Raw genomic sequence first — 19,297 nt, 5'->3', positions numbered from 1 at the left:
AAGATGTGTAAAGAAGTAGAGGTAGCAACTGTAAGATTCTGAAGGGTCTGATGTGGTAGATGAGGAAGTCGCGGGGGGGGAACCTCAAGCAAAAACTGTGATCTTAATTTAACTGAGAAGTACGGGTACTCCTGTTACGCAACACTCATGACTTACTGAGGCAGTAAAGTACCTGGAGAGCAGACATTCCTGCAGCTACTGAAAGTTATGAAGTCTCGTTTGTTCCAGGAAAATTTTGATTGGTATTTTGGGAAAATTAAAATTCAAGCTTGTGATGTAAATATTTAGTAAAACATAAATAATAGTAAAACATTCGGGAATAGAGACTGATTTTTCTTTTATAAAGAAATTGCCTAAATGACACCAACACCTTTTTTTATTTTTTATTTTTTTTGCCAGAGCCAAATTACAGTTATATCTTAAAGCCACCGAGATTTTTTTATGATCATTTATTGTTCAAAAATCAGTTATAAACTCAATAACTTTATTATTAGTCTCATAGCTAGCTTCCTTATACATTGTGACTGTGCAGCCCTCTCAATTAAAAGAAAAAAAATATGTCCAGGATGTTCTAATGCCTTTACATTTTGTATTGGTCATTATATCACTGAGGATATGAGTTTTAGTTGTAAGTAATAAAGCTATTTAGTTTCTGACATTAGGATTGTTCTTTTCTGCTTTACCTGTTTGTGAGCAGAGAGTAATCTGACAATACTAAGCATTCTATGTGCTGTAGAAGAACTCACTTGAATGGGTTTTCAATGTCAAGATTATGGAATTAGTAGAAATGAGAGTCAGTTCTGATGAGATGACTCCCTATTGTAACTTGCTACCCTGATTGATTGATTTTGAGAGAAGAGAGCTATCTTTTCCTTTCATCTAAGGTTTACCCAACAGTCTTTGGAAATTAGCTTGGATTTGATGATTTTCTTGGATGGGGACCAAATATGTATTTGTATTTGTTCAATGAATACAAATACATATTCATATATATTCAGTATGAACATAGACAAGAATAGATGATAAGTCAAACTGTGGGATACGCAAAGTTCCTTGGCACTTCTTAATTCCTTTGATAATATTACAAATCAATCAACCAGTTTTGCTTTTCTCTAACCCTATAAACTGGGTTTAGAAATTTAGAATTAATTTCATTCTAATTTTTGTCACTTGGTTCTCAAAACTGCTTCCTTCAACAATGGAGAGGCAGTCAGTCATGGTATGACATCCAATATGACTTACTTTTTTTTTTTACTTTTACTTTTGTCATTTAAAATATTTTTCCATGCAGGTTATGTTGTTAATTTCCCTTGAATCAGTTCTAAGAACAACAAAGGCATTATGAGGATAACAAAGACATTACTAGGAAATGTGCTGAGACCACTATGTTTGATATAATCAATGTTGTTAAGACCATTGTTGGGGGATCATGATAAGGATTCCATCAGCTATAAGCCCGCATAAAATATTTCGTCCAAATTGCTGTGAGGAATTGTATTTTACTTATGCACAGGACAAAACAGATACTTCCTCTGTGTAAACAGGTTATTCTAGTAAGAAAAATGGAAGTAAATCTGTATAACACTGGGGAAACTTAACAATTGAGTTTATTGTAGGTGTGCAATATGTATATATTTATATAAAATATAGTATATATGTATATGGATACACATACTTGAACACACACATGTATGTAGTAGATACTCATTTTCATATAGTTAGCGTTATTACCTTACTTTAAGGAAATGCTAATTAATAGTTTAAAAATTATTTTGCTCCCTTTTTTTTTTTGCATTTACTGTGTCCAGGCAATATGTTATGTGCTTTACATGTGTTTAAAGATAAAATCAGATACATCAAAAATTTGAAGAGTTTGAGCAAACATTGACTCGAATTGGGCAACACCAAATTGAAAATGGTTGGGAACACCTCATCAGCAGGAGCTAGGGGAAAGGTTTTTATCTAGAAGATGTGGAAGCAAAGCAAGAAAATTATTTGATCGGCTGTAGTTTAGACAGCTGCCTTATTTGAGAGAGCTTAGTTAGCTGTGGTTAGTTGTTCTTAAGTTTAATTTTCTCGGGTTGGAGTGCATTGATTCTGGCTTTAGTTTCGGTTTGCTTATGTAGGCTATCAAGGCGTTAGACCCACTCTGGTCTAACGGCCTTCTTGTTTAGCTGCTTTAACACATTGGCTTATCCTACTTAAACTGAACCATTGTTATTATTTTAACTGGTGAAAATACTGAAGCTTGGGGAGGTTAGGGATCTTGTTCATAGTTGTACAACTTATAAATGTGCAAGTTGGGGTTCTAACTCCAGCAACCTGGCTCCAGAATCTGTACCCCTTTGCTTTCTCAGGCCTCCTTCAGGAAGAGCTGTGCTGTATGACCGTCGCAGAATTGTGTAAAGGATACTGTTGGTGAAATCACAAGGTCTAGGGATGGTTCTCAGCCCCACTTCTGGTTGTGTGTACTCCATTGTACTACTCTTTGACTTTGTTTTCCCCTCTGTCTTACAGTGTAAGTCCCTGACATTAAGCTTTTGATTGCCAGTGCATCCATTTCAAAGACATCCCTCTCAAATAAATGAATTGCCAGCTGTATAACACAGCTACTAGCAAAACAACTAGAGAAAAAATAGGCCACTCCACCTCAGAAGATTCCCTTTTAGAAAGCTCTGTCTGGTTAACGTAGATAACTAACTGCTGGAATGACCTCGCTTTTCCCTTCCTGTGCCCTAATTCCAGCTCTTATGTCTTAAATTCACTCATAAAGAGTGAACCCAAGAAACTGTAGGTACTCTACCTTCAACTCTAATAAAGGCAGAACCCCAGGTTTGTGCTTTCTCTCTGTCTCTCTCCCTTGCCACATGGCCCTGGGGGCATGCTGTGGACCTTCCAAGACTTGTGAGTAGTAAGTCCTGTCCTTCAAAGTTTCCTGATGGTTGTTGCTGAGGTGCAACCTACAATCACAGTAAGAACCACAAGGGTCATTCCCCCACTTGTTTCAGTAGGGGGAACATCTAGGGGGGCTGCCATGAGTAGTAGGGCTCAGGCGAGGGCCTTAGGCATTCAGGTCAATAACATCACTATCAATAGGCTGAGACCAATAGAACTGGACATTGCAGCCAGCATTATATGACTATATGAAGTGATATTTGGCCAGAAAGTCTGTACCAGATTATAAGTGTTGCTAAGTTCTTAGGTGAGTGGCAGGAATTGTGAAAATAAAGTCAGATTGCGAGTGAGGTTTAAACTGGATAGGCACCACAAGTGGAGAAAGAGATTGGTGCAGCCCACTGAGTACCAGTGAGCCAGCCAGTAGAAGCGAGTAAAGGGATATTCATTTTTATTTTTTTAAAAGATTTTATTTATTTGAGAGAGAAATATTTATGTTTCTTGAGTGAAGTCTTTGTACCCAACTCCAGTGTTTATTACTTGTAAATAATAAGTACCTGCTTGTGGGGAGGGGGCAGAGGGAGAGGGAGAAGCAGACACCCCGCTGAGCAGGGAGCCCGCTGTCAATGGTCATTGCCGGGTAAGGCATATCCATTTTTAGAGCGAAGTCTTGGCATTTTTTTTCAGTCTTCCTCACAGAGCAGGAGCCTCGTTATAGTCCATGTGCAAATGAGAACTCCTCCTTTCTCCATGGGGATCAAGCCTGGTTTGACCCAGGCTGGGAACTGGACTTCATGTCCTGCACTTACAGCTTGATCTTTAGATATTTGAACTCAAAGCTTCCTGCAGGATCTTTTCCCCTGATTCAAATCACTCCTACAAATAGATGCCTGGGGACCCTTGGCACCTTCCTCCCAGTCACCCAAATTTAAGATGGGTTTGGCCAGCAGCTGCTCCATGGGACAAGGGGACAGTTGTGACTGATTGATTTTTAAAGGGATTTAACAAATGCAAAATATACTCTGGAAAAACCTTTCAGAAATGTTGTATAGGCCTGGCATGAATCAGTGATATGTATGTATCTTTGATGTATTTGTAGATTCTGGAAAGATAACTCTGAATCCATGCATTTCATGAAATCTTGACCTAAGTCTTAGCATTTAGAATTGGTTGACGCCCTGGAGCTCTAGAAATCTAATAATAACCTGTGTTTTTCTGAGGAGGGAAGACACTAAATATAGGATGCACTTAGGTTTTCCTTGTATAGCTTCAGTTATATTTCTTGAGCGAAGTCTTGGTACTCAAACCCAGCATTTATTACTTTTATATGAAAAAAGCACATATATACTGGTATTAAGATAAAGCCTGCTCTATCCTGTTTTATATTACCCGAAATAAAAAGTATATAAAACCTTAATTTTATGTAATAGCTTAGCACAGTGTTTGGTCACAAAGTAGTAATGTAATTTTTTTTTTTGAGCAAATGAATAAATAAATGAGTAAGTTTTTAGATAATCCAGAATGAAAATCCATAAGTCCTTTAATAATTTAGTATTAGTATTATAAGTAATTTAGTATTTTAGTAATTTAGTATTAGTAATAGGCATATGACTTCTGTGCTGGGATATAATATTTCTACTCGTCACTTTCTCAGGTCTTGGGTCACAGGTGTATTTTTAGAAACCTTAGAAGATTTTAAACTTAAACTTTGATTTTATTTTTCACAGGAAATCTAACACTTAGATGACATAAGTATCCAAGGAACAGCATCCTTGTTTTTCTCAAGCACACAGAACCGTGCCCTGTACAGAGTAGGCACTCAATTAATTTTGATTAGTAAATGAATACTTTCCCCAGTTGCATAAAAACACGATTGCATTGTTTAAAATGAATCCACTATATAAGAATTTTATGCTTACAGCATAGTTAAAATTGTAGAAGTAGGCAGTCTTGTTTTTTACACTTTACAGCCTCAAAATACAAATTTTGGATGGTTGAAACCCAAATCTATTAGCATCTTTTGACTCTCCAACAAAAAGAGGAGTTAGGGGGGCAAATCCATTGACACTCTAGATATTGAGTTAAGGGACTCTCAGGTGGGATTAAAAGTAACAGGGTATAATACTTTTTGATGGCTGCATAATATTCCATTGTATATATATACCCCACATCTTCTTTATCCATTCATCTGTTGATGGACATCTTGGCTCTTTCCACAGTTTGGCTATTGTGGACGTTGCTGCTATAAACATTGGGGTGCACATTGCCCCTTCGCAGGTATTATGCTGAGCGAAATAAGTCAATCAGAGAAAGACATCTATCATATGACCTCACTGATATGAGGAATTCTTAATCTCAGGAAACAAACTGAGGGTTGCTGGAGTGGTGGGGGGTGGGAGGGAGGGGGTGGCTGGGTGATAGACATTGGGGAGGGTATGTGCTACGGTGAGCGCTGTGAAGTGTGCAAGACTGTTGAATCATAGATCGGTACCTCTGAAGCAAATAATACATTATATGTTAAAAAAAAAAAGATAGCAGGAGGGGAAGAATGAAGGGGCGAATCGGAGGGGGAGACGAACCATGAGAGACGATGGACTCTGAAAAACAAACTGAGGGTTCTAGAGGGGAGGGGGGTGGGGGGATGGGTTGGCCTGGTGATGGGTATTAAGGAGGGCACGTTCTGCGTGGAGCACTGGGTGTTATATGCAGACAATGAATCATGGAACACTACATCAAAAACTAATGATGTAATGTATGGTGATTAACATAACATAAAAAAATACACCTAACATACCAAACATCAAAAAAAAAAAAAAAAAAGTAACAGGGTAACTTTCAGGAGGCAAGTCCTGAAGGTAGTAGTACTGTATCTCTAAAACCCTTCTCCCATCAGAGAGTTAGGTGGTTCCTTCCACATGTACTACACGTTTACTACAGAGAGACATGTTTGTTTGCTTGTTTTGGAGCTACTAATCTCTGATTCTATCCCAGAATAAGAGTGGGAATAATGGTTAGGAGCACTGCCTGAACTTAGGAGCCAGACTGCCTGGGTTCACATTCATGCTTCAGTCTTTGCTAACCGCGTCTCTTAATGGCAAGTTTTTAATCTTTCTGCTATAGTTTTCTCATCTGGAAGTGATGCTGATTATAGTATTTGTTTCACACAGGTGTTGTGAGCATTAAGTGTATTAACTTATATAAGTGTTTGGGGATGTGCCTAGCACATAGAGTGGGCTAAATATTTGCTATTATCATTATTACTACTACTAAAGTAAAATGAAGATGGAATATGTTTGATGGAAATTTATTTCAAAAATCAACTTTCTAGAAATGCTTCTCTTCCATAAAGCAAGTCTTACTTTTTAAGTCGTTTATATAGATTTACGGTATGCCAATCCTACAACCATTTTGGGGACACTATTTGGTTCCTAGACCTTCAGACCATGGAGTATATGTCTTTACTTTCACTTAGCTGCCAAGCTTCATGGTAAAGGACACAGCATTCCTGATCACCCAGATTGCTGAATAGTTGGGACCCACGCAGACCAGGAAATTTGGAACTATGAAACATTCACCTGCCATAATACATCTGCTTTCCCAGATACAGAAATTGCATTCTTCTCATCTGCCTCCTCCTTGATTTTGATTTCTCTACCTACTCTTTCCTTATATGTTTTGTCCCATTTGGCTTTTAAAAATAATTCTCAAGCTTCAACAATAGGCATTACTTTGCTGTTTCCAAACTGTTTTCATATAATGTCTTATTTGATCTTTTTTTTTTTTAAAGATTTTATTTCTTTGAGAGAGAGAACGAGATAGAGTGGGGGGGGGGAGGGTCAGAGGGAGAATCAGACGCCCTGCTGAGCAGGGAGCCTGATGCTGGACTTGATCCTGGGCCTCCAGGATCATGACCTGAGCTGAAGGCAGTCGCTTAACCAACTGAGCCATCCAGGCGCCCATCTTATTTGATCTTTAACAGCTCTGCTGGAGAAAGGCAGATAGCAATTTTTGATCAATTGATCTGTCCTTTTTTCTTTTCTTCTCCCCTTAATCCAGTTTGGGTTCATAGTCCATCGTTGGAGCAATACTTTTGGCGATATCCCACGCTTTTTTGCCCCTTTGGTATTTTATCATTCCCTCTTGAAAAACCCTAATCCTGGATGAAACCAAATAGGCACTTTATCTGGAGTCACACTGAGCAACCAAGTCTTGCTGAAGCAGTCAGTTTGTTTGTGCTGTAAATTTGTGACCACTCCTTCAGATGTGCCCTCGGTACAGCCTGGCAGTCCTCTTCTGTTTCTCTGATTAGTTTATTCTCTATTTCCATGACTTTTCCAACACTACCCTTTCTGTTTAATATTCTGATTCTACACATGGTCCCCACGTTGGGCATGACCTCACTTCTGCTTTGATGGGGATGACACGAGCCATCGTAATGGAGCCTCCTACATACTCTGTCCCATCCCTGCAAACCTCCTGATATCTGCAATAAGGACATCTTCCTTTCTTTCTTATATGGATAAACCACCCTTCCTCATGACTTAGGCCATGCCTTCCATATACACTTTTGATTTCTTGATATACTGCAATCATCCCTTTTCTCTGGTATATTCAATAGCTTTCTATCTTATCTGGATTGTTCCCATTGGCTTTTAAACATGCCTGTGTTTTCCCTGTTTCAGAAACAAAACAGCCATAACCCAAGTAGAACTCCCTCAGTGTACCATCCTTGGCCTGTTCTTGCCCCATTGCAAATGAGTTTAGTGTACATGAAAATACTCTGTAAATAGCAAAGCTTTGTAGCTATCCAGGAGGCAGGGTTTGATGAAATTAATGTACAAAATACTGTGAGCCATTTTCAGTCTTCTGGCCGTCTGCCTCGCCAGCGTGGTAATGGTATGTAGGAAGAAACAGTGGCAAGGAAATACATGAAGTTATCATTAGTGATAAACTATGAAAAATCTCATAAACACAGTCTTGAAAGATGAGCAATCATCATGGACAGTAGAGGCCAGCTTCTTAAGAAGTTCCCGCAGAGCAGTTTAACCTCATGAGATTGCATAGTGCTCCTTTTTGTTTTTAGCCAAATTCTTTTTAAAGACTTTATTTATTTTAGGGTGAGGGGGGAGCGTGTGTGCACATGAGTAGGAGGGGCAGAAGGAGAGGGAGAGAGAATCTGAAGCTGACTCCGCACTGAGTGCGAAGCCTGACACAAGGCTCCATTTCACGACCACAACCTGAGCGGAAACCACAAGTCCGATGCTCAACCGATTATGCCACCCAGGTGCCTCTTCTGTTTGTTTTAAGTGGCATTAGTGAGGTCGCCATCCCTTCTGGGAGGAGCTGAGGAAAACCCTGGTACCATGGAGTTGGCTGTATACACACTGGAAATAACCAGGACAGGCTGGAATGAATGAAACAAGCAGTATTGTTACTACAGTCCTCTTCGGCCCTGTGCACCCCCCCCCCCCCCCCCCCCGCTCCATGACTCAAGGACAAAGTACACTCTAGTTAACCCACAGGGGGATTTAGCTGACACTTGTCTGTATTTCTCCAGCACATACGGCAGAATATTTTACAGAGAAGAAGCCCAGCTCACCCTGTTGGTTTTGGTGATTGCTCGTTTGGCAAAATAGGCTGTAGTACAATTTGTGTAGAACTCCAAGAGAGAGAAGATAATCAGCATGGCTGCAATTCCATTCCCAGAAAGGTGAAATCAGGAAAAAACATACCAAAATTTTGACTAATCAAAAAGTCACACAAGCTTCAAAAGTTATTGACTCATCAAATGTGCCATTGCTCTTACTCTGCTTACTCCATGATTGTTTCTCTGTTATCATCAAATGCTTATTTCCGGGGAATGTGAATTAATTTTCAATTTAAAATGCCAGAAGATTTTCCTTTTCTCCAGCAGACCATTTAGAAACATCAGAAAGGAAGTATATATTTTTTTCTTTCAATGGCTTTCTTGTTTTTATAAAAATGTAACCTACTTATTAAAAGAAGTCAAGCTATATAGAACACAGTCGATCATTCCTAATGTCACTGCCTAGAAATAAGCTACATTGAAATTTGATGCCTATTATTCTAGATCTCTCTGTAGAGGCCAAAAGGCAGATCAAGAAGTGGATGCATGGAGAGACAGCAAGAGAGGAAGCGGAACAAGAGAGGGGATGAGAGAGAAAGAGAAAGAAACATTGTTTTTGAAGAATGGAATGGTTTTGTACTTATGTTTTGAAGTAAAAGTATTACGTGATTTTTAAAAGAATAGAAATGAGTAAATTAAGTCTGCAAAAATTGAAAGTTTAGGGAATCCATGAAGAAGCTGAAGTAATTTTAAACTGACAAGTTTCTATTTTGGACAGTCTGAGATGGCTGCTATGAAAAATGAGCCAAGTGGCACTCTCATTTGATATTTCTCTCCTGTTCCCTCTCTTCACTTCCCAGTTTTTGGTGATTATGTCATTTTTTCACTTTTTTTGGGGGGGTGAACATTAAAAGCTTTATATTCACTTCTGTAACTGTCATTTCTCCAGTTGTTCAGTCTTACAGTCTTAGATGAATATTTAAAGGGTTTAGTCCTCTTCACTCATCTCTTTACACAGCTTCTCCCTGCCTTTCTGATCTTAATTTAATTTATCTCCTTTATGGTAGAATATTCTTTTTTTTTTTTTTAAGCACCAGTGTTTTGTTGTTTACTGAGAGTATCTTCTTTTTGCTTTTATACTTGTATAAGAATTTGATTGGATGTGTTATTCTTGAGTCACAATTTCTGTTCATCAAAATTTTATGACGTTGCTTCACTGTCTTCCCTCATTGAACATTGCTGTGGTGGAGACCGAGGCACACTGATTTTTTTTCCAGCTCATAGGTAATTGGGTTTTTCTGCCTGAAACCTTAAAGAACCCTTTGTTGTACCTTCTATCTTAACAAGGGTCTATATATGTATCTATGTCATCTATCTCAATTATTTTACATCTCTTTCTCCCAGTATAGGTTATTCCCTTTCAATGTGCAAAGTCAGTTATTCTCTTATTTCAGGATCTTTTTTTCAGTATTACTGGATACTTTTTTTTCTGTACCATTTGTTGGATTCTCTAACGCAGGAACACCACTTATTATGTTGGATGAAACTTGCCTGTCTTCCATGTTTATCATCTCTCTAATTATTTAATATATTTGTCATTTTCTTCTGTGAAGACTGTGATTACAGTTTTTCTCTCTACCGTTTTTATCTGAGTCCATTCTATTTCTTGCTAGATCTATCTAGTAAAGATATGATTTCTTTACTAGATCTGTCATAGTGGTTTGGGGTACTCAGTTGGTTTCTATAGTGCTGCAGTGTTCTTTTTTTCCTTCTGTCATTTTATTTTCTTATTAATGATTTTCAATAGTATAAAATGCTCATGGGGAATCTTCTATAGATAACTGGGTAATGTTTCTTCCATTTTTTTTTTTTTAATCTGTACCATTGACATGCTATGGTATAACATGGCTTGACCTGCTACTTGGAAATTCCTTTTGTTGTCTCTGTGTTAAATTGAAAAATGTATACCTAGGATTGAATTGAATACGAATTCCTGAAACCCAAGTGGTATGTCTGGGTCACATGGTAATCACAGACTAGAGTCACTGTTTCATAGAACAGGAATTTGAGCTAAAATTTGAGGATGTGGCTTTCCAGATTAGTAAGGAATCTAACCATGAGAATGAGGAAACTCAGTGTTTTCCTGATTTATGTGACTCATATCCCCATCAAACCAGGGCACATCTTGTGAGGAAGAGGGAAGGCACATGTGTTTGCTCCATTTTATCATCTGACATGTCTTTTATTCCAATCAGTTGAATTGTATTGTTTGCTCAAAATAAATAATAGACATCTGAGTGTTCCTGCTGACCCGCTAACCCACGGGAATCCTTAGTCTTTTTTCCTTTCATTTCTTCATTTAATCACTCTAATGTATTTGGATAGTTTCCCTACCATTTTTTTTTTTCAATTTTCTTGTTCTTAAAGTGAACAACTGTATATAGGCTTTATATTTGTTCGATACGGTATAGGTGAGTTTTCCTTGGTTCTTTTTCTACTTAACTACATCCACTTTGTCTTCCTTGTTTCCAGCTTCAGTTTCAGGGCCAGACATTGTTTTATGTTCATTTTATGGAATGCTAACCATGCAGCTGTAGCAGTGAAAGAAATGGCTTAGTTGGCACTGAGCACAATTCTTGCTAGTGAATGTAGACTTTGCTTTCTCTTTCTTTTGAGAAATATCTATACTCAGACCTGCTCCAGGGTCAGAGGTATATTCTTTTCCTGTGGATTTCTGTTCATTCCTCCACGTTATCAAGGTGCACTGGAATATGTTAATTCTGGTGACATTTCCTACTTTTCTTGAGGTCCTGAGGTGCTACACAAGGGCTTTTACCATTCAGGATTTGCTTTATACATTCTTTTTATTTTTAAAGATTTTATTTATTAGAGAGAGAGTGAGTGCACAAGTAGGGGGAGGGTAAGGGGAGAGGGATAAGCAGACTTCCTGCTGAGTGGTGAGCTGGATGTGGAGCTCGATCCTAGGATCCTGAGATCATGGCCTGAGCTGAAGTCAGATGTTTAACTGACTGAGCCACCCAGGTACCCCTGCTTTATGCTTTCTTAAAATTGACTGCTCTCCACCTAAGTCTTCTTAGCTCCAGATTGGAGAGCATTAGTGAGACTTGTCTGTATTTTAGGGTGTCCTGCTTTTCTTAGTTTTGTTTCTGGGGAATAAAAAACAGGATCAGGAACTGTACTTCCTCTACCACCTCGAGACACAGCAGAATCATTTGGTTTTTTTACTTGGATGCCAATTTAAAAGGTAGTTTTTGAGTAATTTTTGTTTTTTGGTTTGGTATTAATAAAGGATAAATTTTGTGTTCTTGATTCTCTCCACCTCTCTTACCAAAAAGTTCCCTCATATTCTTGCCTTCTTATAAGTACTTCCGTACACTTTCTCTGCTCTTGGGGTAATTGTCAGAGTCCATGCTTTGCCCAATATGATAATGAATGGGTGATTCTATTTTGAGAACATTCAGAGGCGTTTCATTTTGAATTTGTTTGGTTCTTTGAATTTCTCTAATAAAAGTGAAAGGTCCTTGTTGCAGCCAGTTTCCCCTCATCCCATTCTTACTCTAAAATGAAACTACTCAATAACTTGACTACCTTATTTACGTAGAATTTAAAATCTTTGGAAAATTCTATCTTGGTATCTTTAAGTGTTTTCCCCATTGTTCACCTGATTAACAGTGAGACCAATAAAAGATGCCCTTTCTGCCCCAGTCCATCTGTAGAGGTAGCTCTCCTACTTCTTCTGCAGTCCTAGAGATCATATGACCAGGAGTAGGGCTGGGATAGAAAAAGGGATTTTCCACTAGGGCTACCGTACAGTCATAAGAGGTTAAAAAATAGACTGGCCCTGTGGGTGTGGAGACGGGCATGTGGTAGGTCTGGGGTACTTACGACTGCCCAGTAGTCTTGGTTGGGTAGGCCATTGATGCTCACGTCTATCAACAGCAGAATCACTCCAATGAAGGCAAAGAAAGCACTGACAATGTTCATTCCTAAGCTGCTTTTGATCTAATGGAGATGACAGGAAAAATAAATCATATATAGGAGAAAAAAAATTAATGAAGTAAGAATCAGTTAAATGTAATGGTTCTTAATCTCTGAAATCTTGAAAAAAATTTTGAAGATGAAATGACTTTTTTTCCTCTGCTTTTCTGAGTTTTCATGAAAACTATTCTGTATGCAGCCTAAATGTAGTGTACTTCTGAAATCTGTAGAAAAAAGGAAATAATGCAAAGCAGAAGCTCATCTATTAGTTTTGCCTAAAAGCCTCACACACGATAACAATTATATTACCTTTTTAAAGTAATAAAACAACAGATAAACCATTAATGAGCATTTTTCTGTGACAGGCACTGTATTAAATTATTTAAATACAGTATCTCATAAAGCTCTTACAACTACCGTATGAGGTAATACTACGTAGCATCCAATTTTATAGATGGAAAAGCATGTATGCAAAAGCATCTTTGCTAATAAATTTAGAAATTGACAAAAACCCTGAAGTCTTTCTAGGGACTAGATAAAAAACCCCAGATTTAGAATGAGGAACTCATTAGGCTTTTGTGGGTAGAGGTGTATGGGTAGAGTACAAAACTTTCCTGTTTCTACAAGAAGATTTTGACAGATTCTGTGGTGGGACAACCTCAGTTAGAGGGAAGGATCCATAAATGGTGAAGAAAAAGGGTGTTCTAGTTTGTTTTTTGATTACAACAGAAGTGGTTAATTGGGATTAGGCTGATTAGTTTAGTCCAGTTTAGTTTAGCCTAGTCTTTAGTTTCTAGTCTAGTGTTTAGTGTCTAGTTTAGTGTCTGTTCTAGTCTCTAGTCTCTGGTGTCTAGGAGAACGTGAGCAGCAAGATTCTGTGTTCCCATTTTTCCATTCTTTCCTCTTGTGCTGGATTAAATATAATCTTGAAACCACTTCTGCTTTGGTTGTCATTATTTCTTGGCAAATCATTTTCTCCTGTTACAAAAGTAGACCAGGAAATTGTAAAAGGTGGAGAGCTGTGACCAAGAGAATTGAAAGACCTGTCTCAGTGATTATTTTTATAAACTTTTTGTGTACCCAGTTGGTGCTTTTAGTGATGATTTAACACACTGTAAAACAAAAGTCAAATCTGAGTAAAAATAGATATGTGCAAATAAAAAATAAAAAAGGCAAGGCAGAACTGAGAAATGGCAAATGAATAATAGAGTCTTTGATAGTGAAATGGCAGGTGGGTATTTCCTGGCTCCTATATTCTGCTTTGGACTTCCCCTAATGCAGTGTGACCCAACTGAGCCAGGTAGCTTTTGGGATAAAGCTAAACAACCTTATCTATACCACTTCTCACTTTTGTGATTAAAGAGTCAGAAGGTGGGGCTCTTCCATTGATGAGTGGCAAATTGTGTGGACCATGCTGGGGCACACATGTCATGAAGGCAGTCAATAGAAATATTTTTGGGAAAAAGTGTTCCCCTTTGCATTTGCTGAATCCACTTTCTCAATTTTCCTCTCCAAATCAACTAATGAATCTTCAAAAGAGTTTAAAAAGTAGAAACATTCTGACTTACCAGACTAGGAGAAAGTTTCTTGGACGTCAGTATAGAGAGAGAACAGTAGTAATGAACTGTAGAAACAGACACATTTATTTATGAAAGATGGGTTCTTCAATTCTGGGAGCTTCTCTCTTTGCAGGAAAGATTGGTTTATTTATGTTCATCTAGTTTCCCTCTCAAAAATTCCTCTCATGCTTCTGCATTTTTCTGGAGTAACTTTCAGAGATTGTTTTTGTTTGACTTCTCCATTTGTTTCTCTCCTTAGTTTCTCGCATATAAGGAGCTCATTTTTTTGTGAGCTTACCTGTTCTGATGACCTCCGAGCTCACAGCTCAGTCTCTTGTCATTATCACTTGCATATTTTTAATCATGCTCCCCATCACCTCCTTTTGCCTCTCCACCCCAGTGCATACATTTCCATCTCAAATGTAATCAGGAACTAAAATTTTGGCTTGTTGGTTACTTGATCAGAGTAAACTTGAGGGTATGAATTTAAACTGCAGGTTAAAATGGAGGACAGAAGCTCTCCCTTGTTTATAACCAACCAGAGCTGTTATTTATCAATTTTCCAGCTGATCTGATGCGGGGCTTATCAGAAAATGAGTTGTGCATAGGCTGGGGGTAGCCGTCCTTGATAAACTGAGAAGGAGAGGTGTTCTAGCAGTCTACTCACAGAGATGCCACCCCAGAATGGATATCCACTAATAAAAGCAAAGGAAGCAAATCCCAAAACTTGTCTATAAACGACGTTCATGAAACCTAAAATAATTCCAAAACCAATGTGCATCAATCCAATCATGATCTGGATTGCCTGAAAAAAGAAAACAGGCATGTTAAAGTTGCTTCTTCATTTACAGGCACTAATGAGACATTACTGACATTGCTGCTACTGCTTATTTATTGTATCCTCTGTCAAGATGCACGAGTGTCCTTTAGGCATGCCTACCTATACAGCAGGAGGTGGGCCATGAAGATTTTGGCATACAATGGAGCCAGGCCCTCAGCATAGGCCTTGTTTGAGGTATTTGGGGTGGCTTGTAAGAGTGGCCCAAGGAGAGTTCTTTAGAAGCTGCTACTTGTTAAGCATGCATTGGTGTCCCCTGAGAGCCTCTAAAAGACTCTCTGAAAAAAATGCTTTAACTGTGACTTTGATGACTGTTTCAGATGGACCTATTCTCTGCATGGCAGATCCCAGTTATGGGGAAAATATCCATGAAGGAAGTATCAATGAATTTATGGGGCATTAACTGCATATTTCATAATATTCTAAACACTTCACATTTATGGTTTCATGTAATCTTCCCAGCGACTGGATGGAGATGCAGAGGTGTCTGTTTTAGTCTTCTCAGGCTGCTGTAAGAAAATACTGTGCTACCCTCTGGGTAGCTTATAAACAACAGAAATGAAATGTATTGCTCACAGTTCTGGAGGCTGGGATGTTGCAAGTTCATGAAGGTTGCTTCTAGTGAGCCCTCTCCCTGGTTCCTAACGGTGCCTCCTCATTGTGTCCTCACGTAGTGGAAAAGGCTCAAGATCTCTGAGGAACCTCTTTCATAAGCCCATTCATGGGGGCTCCACCTTCATGAACTAGTAAGTACCTCCTAAAGGCCCACGCCCTAATACTATCATTGTTAGGGTTAGGATTTCAACATAGGAGTTTTGGGAGGTCATTCAGACCATAGCAATGTCCAAACAATTACTGAGCAGCAGATCTGGAAAGTTAATACAGCAAATTGATTCCAGCACCCATGTCTTTTAACTATTGAATATGGCCTCCCCTCAGGCTCAGCTCCAGCTCTTCTATGAAGTTATCTTGATTATATTAGTCAATTTAAGCTATCTTTTTTCTTCCTAAATTTCTGTTTTATCTGTAAATTATACATCTTATTACTTGGTTTTGTACTCATTTATATTGTTATTTTTTTTAATTGCAGGTATGCAAACATTTTCTTATTGGCCAAGACATATTCTCAAAGACAGAGGATACATCTTTGTACCTCTTAGAATACCTTCTTTCATCCTGAATAAACAGATTTGTGAGAAGTAAGTGCTTGTAGTTTGGGCCAGAAGCTAACCGTAGATTTACCATTTGTTTCTTCCTAAGCTTACATCTTATCTGTCCAAGAAGACTACAAATACAAATATTGCTGTGTTTATTTCTTCAATAACTTCCTATTAAATACAGTTAAGTTATTAAGTCGAATCAGAATTGGAAAAAATCACAGCTTCCTAAATAATGCTAAGAGATTAATAATTTTCTTTTAGTAATGAATTTCTTTGAGAGTAATAAAAACTATGAATCTTCTCCTTGAAAATCTATTCTTACACATCCATACATACACACGCCACACTTTTGCATATGACTTCAGAGGTGTCATGGGCTAAAGCCAGTCATGGATTTCAGTTGAAGGACTCCTGCATTAGGCATTATAATTGGTTTTTACAAGCTCTTCCTTAGAGCGGCAATTCAGTCATCTGGCCACAAACTTCTTATTCTCATCCTTGCTGTCATCTTGATGGCAGTTAGATATTGGATTAATACTGGCTTACTTTTCTCCCAGTGTGACGCTGACTCTACCATTTACTGACCAAACTTGCCTACGGGCCAGACAGTAATTTGGTCATTTAACTCACTCTGGAGTTTTGGCCACAGAACCACTTTGAGTTCTGAGTCAACTGGGGCAGATGCTCCCTGTCCTACCACCTGAGGCCCCTGCATTGTTATGACTGGGAGCTACTGATAGCATAAGTGTACAATCTTCAGGGAGAAGAAGTAGCTTCTGCAAGAACAGCATCCTTCACTTTAAAGTGCTTTTCTTGAGTACCTCTTTGTTCCCAGGCAGAATGCTCCAGGGTTTCCCCACTCCACTCAGTACAAACCAGAGCCTCTGTCCTCCAGGCCTCACAGGGTCTAGCCCCCACCCCTCCTCTGCCGTCCTTGAGGCAACAACCTCCCTCCATCATACTGTTCTACTTTACTGGTCTCCTCCCTGTTCTTCAAACACAGCACACGTTTTCCTCTAAAGACTTTTCCAACTTTACCTGGAAGCTCTTGCCCAGATGACTCTGGCTTGCTCCTCCCCTCATGTCTTTGCTCAAATGTCATCTTCTAAGGAAAGCCTACTCTGATCAACTTGAAATGGCTTACCCATACCCTTCACTGCCTGGTACTAATTATTAGTCGTTTTACACTTCTTTTTTCTGTCCAAATCAAGTATCACCTTTTTTAAAAAATTTTTTATTGTTATGTTAATCACCATACATTACATCATTAGTTTTTGATGTAATGTTCCATGATTCATTGTTTGTGTATAACACCCAGTGCTCCATGCAGAGCATGCCCTCTTTAATACCCATCACCAGGCTAACCCATCCTCCCACCCCCTCCCCTCTAGAACCCTCAGTTTGTTTTTCATGTGTCACTTTCTAACACATCATGTACTTTAGGTCTTTTTTATGTGTGTAGTCTGAGCTCTGTGATTCTAACCTATGTGAGGGCAGAGATTGTGCCTGTTTTGTTCTCTGTAGTCTTCCCAACACCTTTGTGGGGTCGGCTTTGTGGGATGCCAGTTTGTCCCTTTGCTCAGTGGGAGTAGGGAATTTCCTTTCTCTGCCAGTAGGAGGATCTGAGGGACCACCCCCACAACCTAGATCTGCCTGCTAGAGGGGGCAATGCTTATTTTTACTTTTCTAAAGTGGTAGAACTTGAAATAGGTAGTAAGATGGCTGGACGAGTTTCTGGTACATAGTGAGCACTCAGTATAACTTACTGAATGCTCTAGCAGAGAAGTTAGAACTGCACACAGGGAGAGACAGTACTGTGTCATGGAATTGTTAGTGGCATGAGTGAGGTACCTGGAAAGCACAGCAAAAACTAACAATTCTGTCTCTGCAGGTGGATCTTCATCTACAAGTAGGGCATGTCTGACAATGCTTACATAAACAAGATTATGAGTGTTTAAAGCACCCTTTGTAGAAGTAATATGGCAGTTAAGTCATAACGTCTGCACAGGCCCTGGGTGAGAGGCACAGCAGATGGACTGGCCATGAATTCTTCCGCACCCAGTTTCCCCAGACTGCCCATCTATAGTTGTTTCTGTTTTTAAGGCAGCTGTCAATGTTCATTTTAATGAGAATTCACCTATATACAAATACCAGGCTTGCACTACTGAGACAGGATTGAGGGTGCCCAAAGTGTCCTTTGCAGAAGTGAGATCAAGCTAGAAGTGGTGGTGTTTCCATAATGTCAGCGTCACTGAATCATCCTGCTAGGAAGAGTCCTTTGTCACCTGTTACGGTCTTTCTTGAATCTAAAATAAAGTGAACTCAGGGTAAAGTCTGTATGCAGATGAATTATTTCTGCTTTAAAGGGACACAGTTTCCAGAGTAACATTCAGAACTTTTTAATGATTGAATATAGGTCATGAGATCATAAACTTTTCTCCATCTATAACTTACAAGTACAGTATAACCTTGCGAATGCAAAATTAAAATTCTCATAGTAAGTAGACTTACCCCTAATATCTTTGCTTCTTCTGCGAAGTTTATGGTTGCTGTTTCTGTAGCTGGGATTACCACCTGTGTGTTTCCCTGGTCTTGCTGACTGTTGGTGATGATTCTTGGAGACCCGAAGAGGGAAGGCTGACCACCCTGAGCTTGGTTTCCCAGGTGTGTGAAACCCGTGGTTTGTTGAGACCTGGGAGCCATGACGTTGTTTGGTGGATAAGGACTGAGGATGGTTTCATACATTCGGGGCTGGGTTGTTGGCTGGGATGACATCATTATGTCCTAAGTACTACAAAACATAACAAACTGATCACTTTACCCCCCACACACAAAAAAAAAGTTAAAGAAAATCTTGTCAAATGTCAAATTTCTATGTAAATACTATAGAGCAAGTGAGCAAATAATGGGCAATGACAACCAATGTAAACATGATCCTTATTTGACTTTGGAATCTATACACCCTGTAGTTCAAAGGAAGTGAGGGAGCAGAAGATAGGAGTAATTTTATTTTCCAATTCCTATTTGATGTTGTAAAGTATTTGTATATATTAACCTTCCTTGAGTTCATGGCATCTGAAGGACAACAGAGGGAGGGAAGAGATGGTGGTAGGCAGAATAATGCACCTTCCCTTCCCCAGAAATGTCCACATTCTAATCGAGGAAGCCATGAGTGTGTTGGGTTACATGACAAAGGGGATTTAAAGTTGCAAATGGAATTAAGGTTGACAGTCAGCTGACCTTAAAACAGGGAGATTTC

At 38.9% G+C, this 19,297-nt stretch overlaps 1 protein-coding gene across 1 annotated transcript; it reads right to left on the bottom strand.

Moving 5' to 3' along the window:
* Positions 1-8,197: 8,197 nt before the first annotated feature.
* MS4A12 (membrane spanning 4-domains A12) lies at positions 8,198-18,816 on the bottom strand. Its single transcript, XM_027577842.2, has 6 exons — positions 18,550-18,816; positions 14,704-14,845; positions 14,050-14,105; positions 12,390-12,505; positions 8,495-8,606; positions 8,198-8,299 (listed from the first exon to the last, which is right to left on the bottom strand). The coding sequence occupies exons 1-6, from the start codon at positions 18,814-18,816 to the stop codon at positions 8,198-8,200; spliced, it is 795 nt and encodes a 264-aa protein (XP_027433643.1).
* Between the last annotated feature and the right edge of the window lie 481 nt (positions 18,817-19,297).

Source organism: Zalophus californianus, chromosome 11 (genome assembly GCF_009762305.2).
Source record: "Zalophus californianus isolate mZalCal1 chromosome 11, mZalCal1.pri.v2, whole genome shotgun sequence".
NCBI classification, from domain to species: Eukaryota; Metazoa; Chordata; class Mammalia; order Carnivora; family Otariidae; genus Zalophus; species Zalophus californianus.
Note: the sequence above shows the minus strand (reverse complement) of the source record. Positions and strands in the feature narration are given on the sequence as shown.

Coding starts and splice junctions, on each gene's coding strand:
- MS4A12 (XM_027577842.2), bottom strand. CDS start 18,816: ATGATGTCATCCCAGCCAACAACCCAGCCCCGAATGTATGAAACCATC. Junction 14,106..14,703: donor CTGGGGTGGCATCTCTGTGA/GTAGACTGCTAG, acceptor CTGTTTCTACAG/TTCATTACTACTGTTCTCTC. Junction 8,607..12,389: donor AACCAAGACTACTGGGCAGT/CGTAAGTACCCC, acceptor TTCCTGATTTCA/CCTTTCTGGGAATGGAATTG.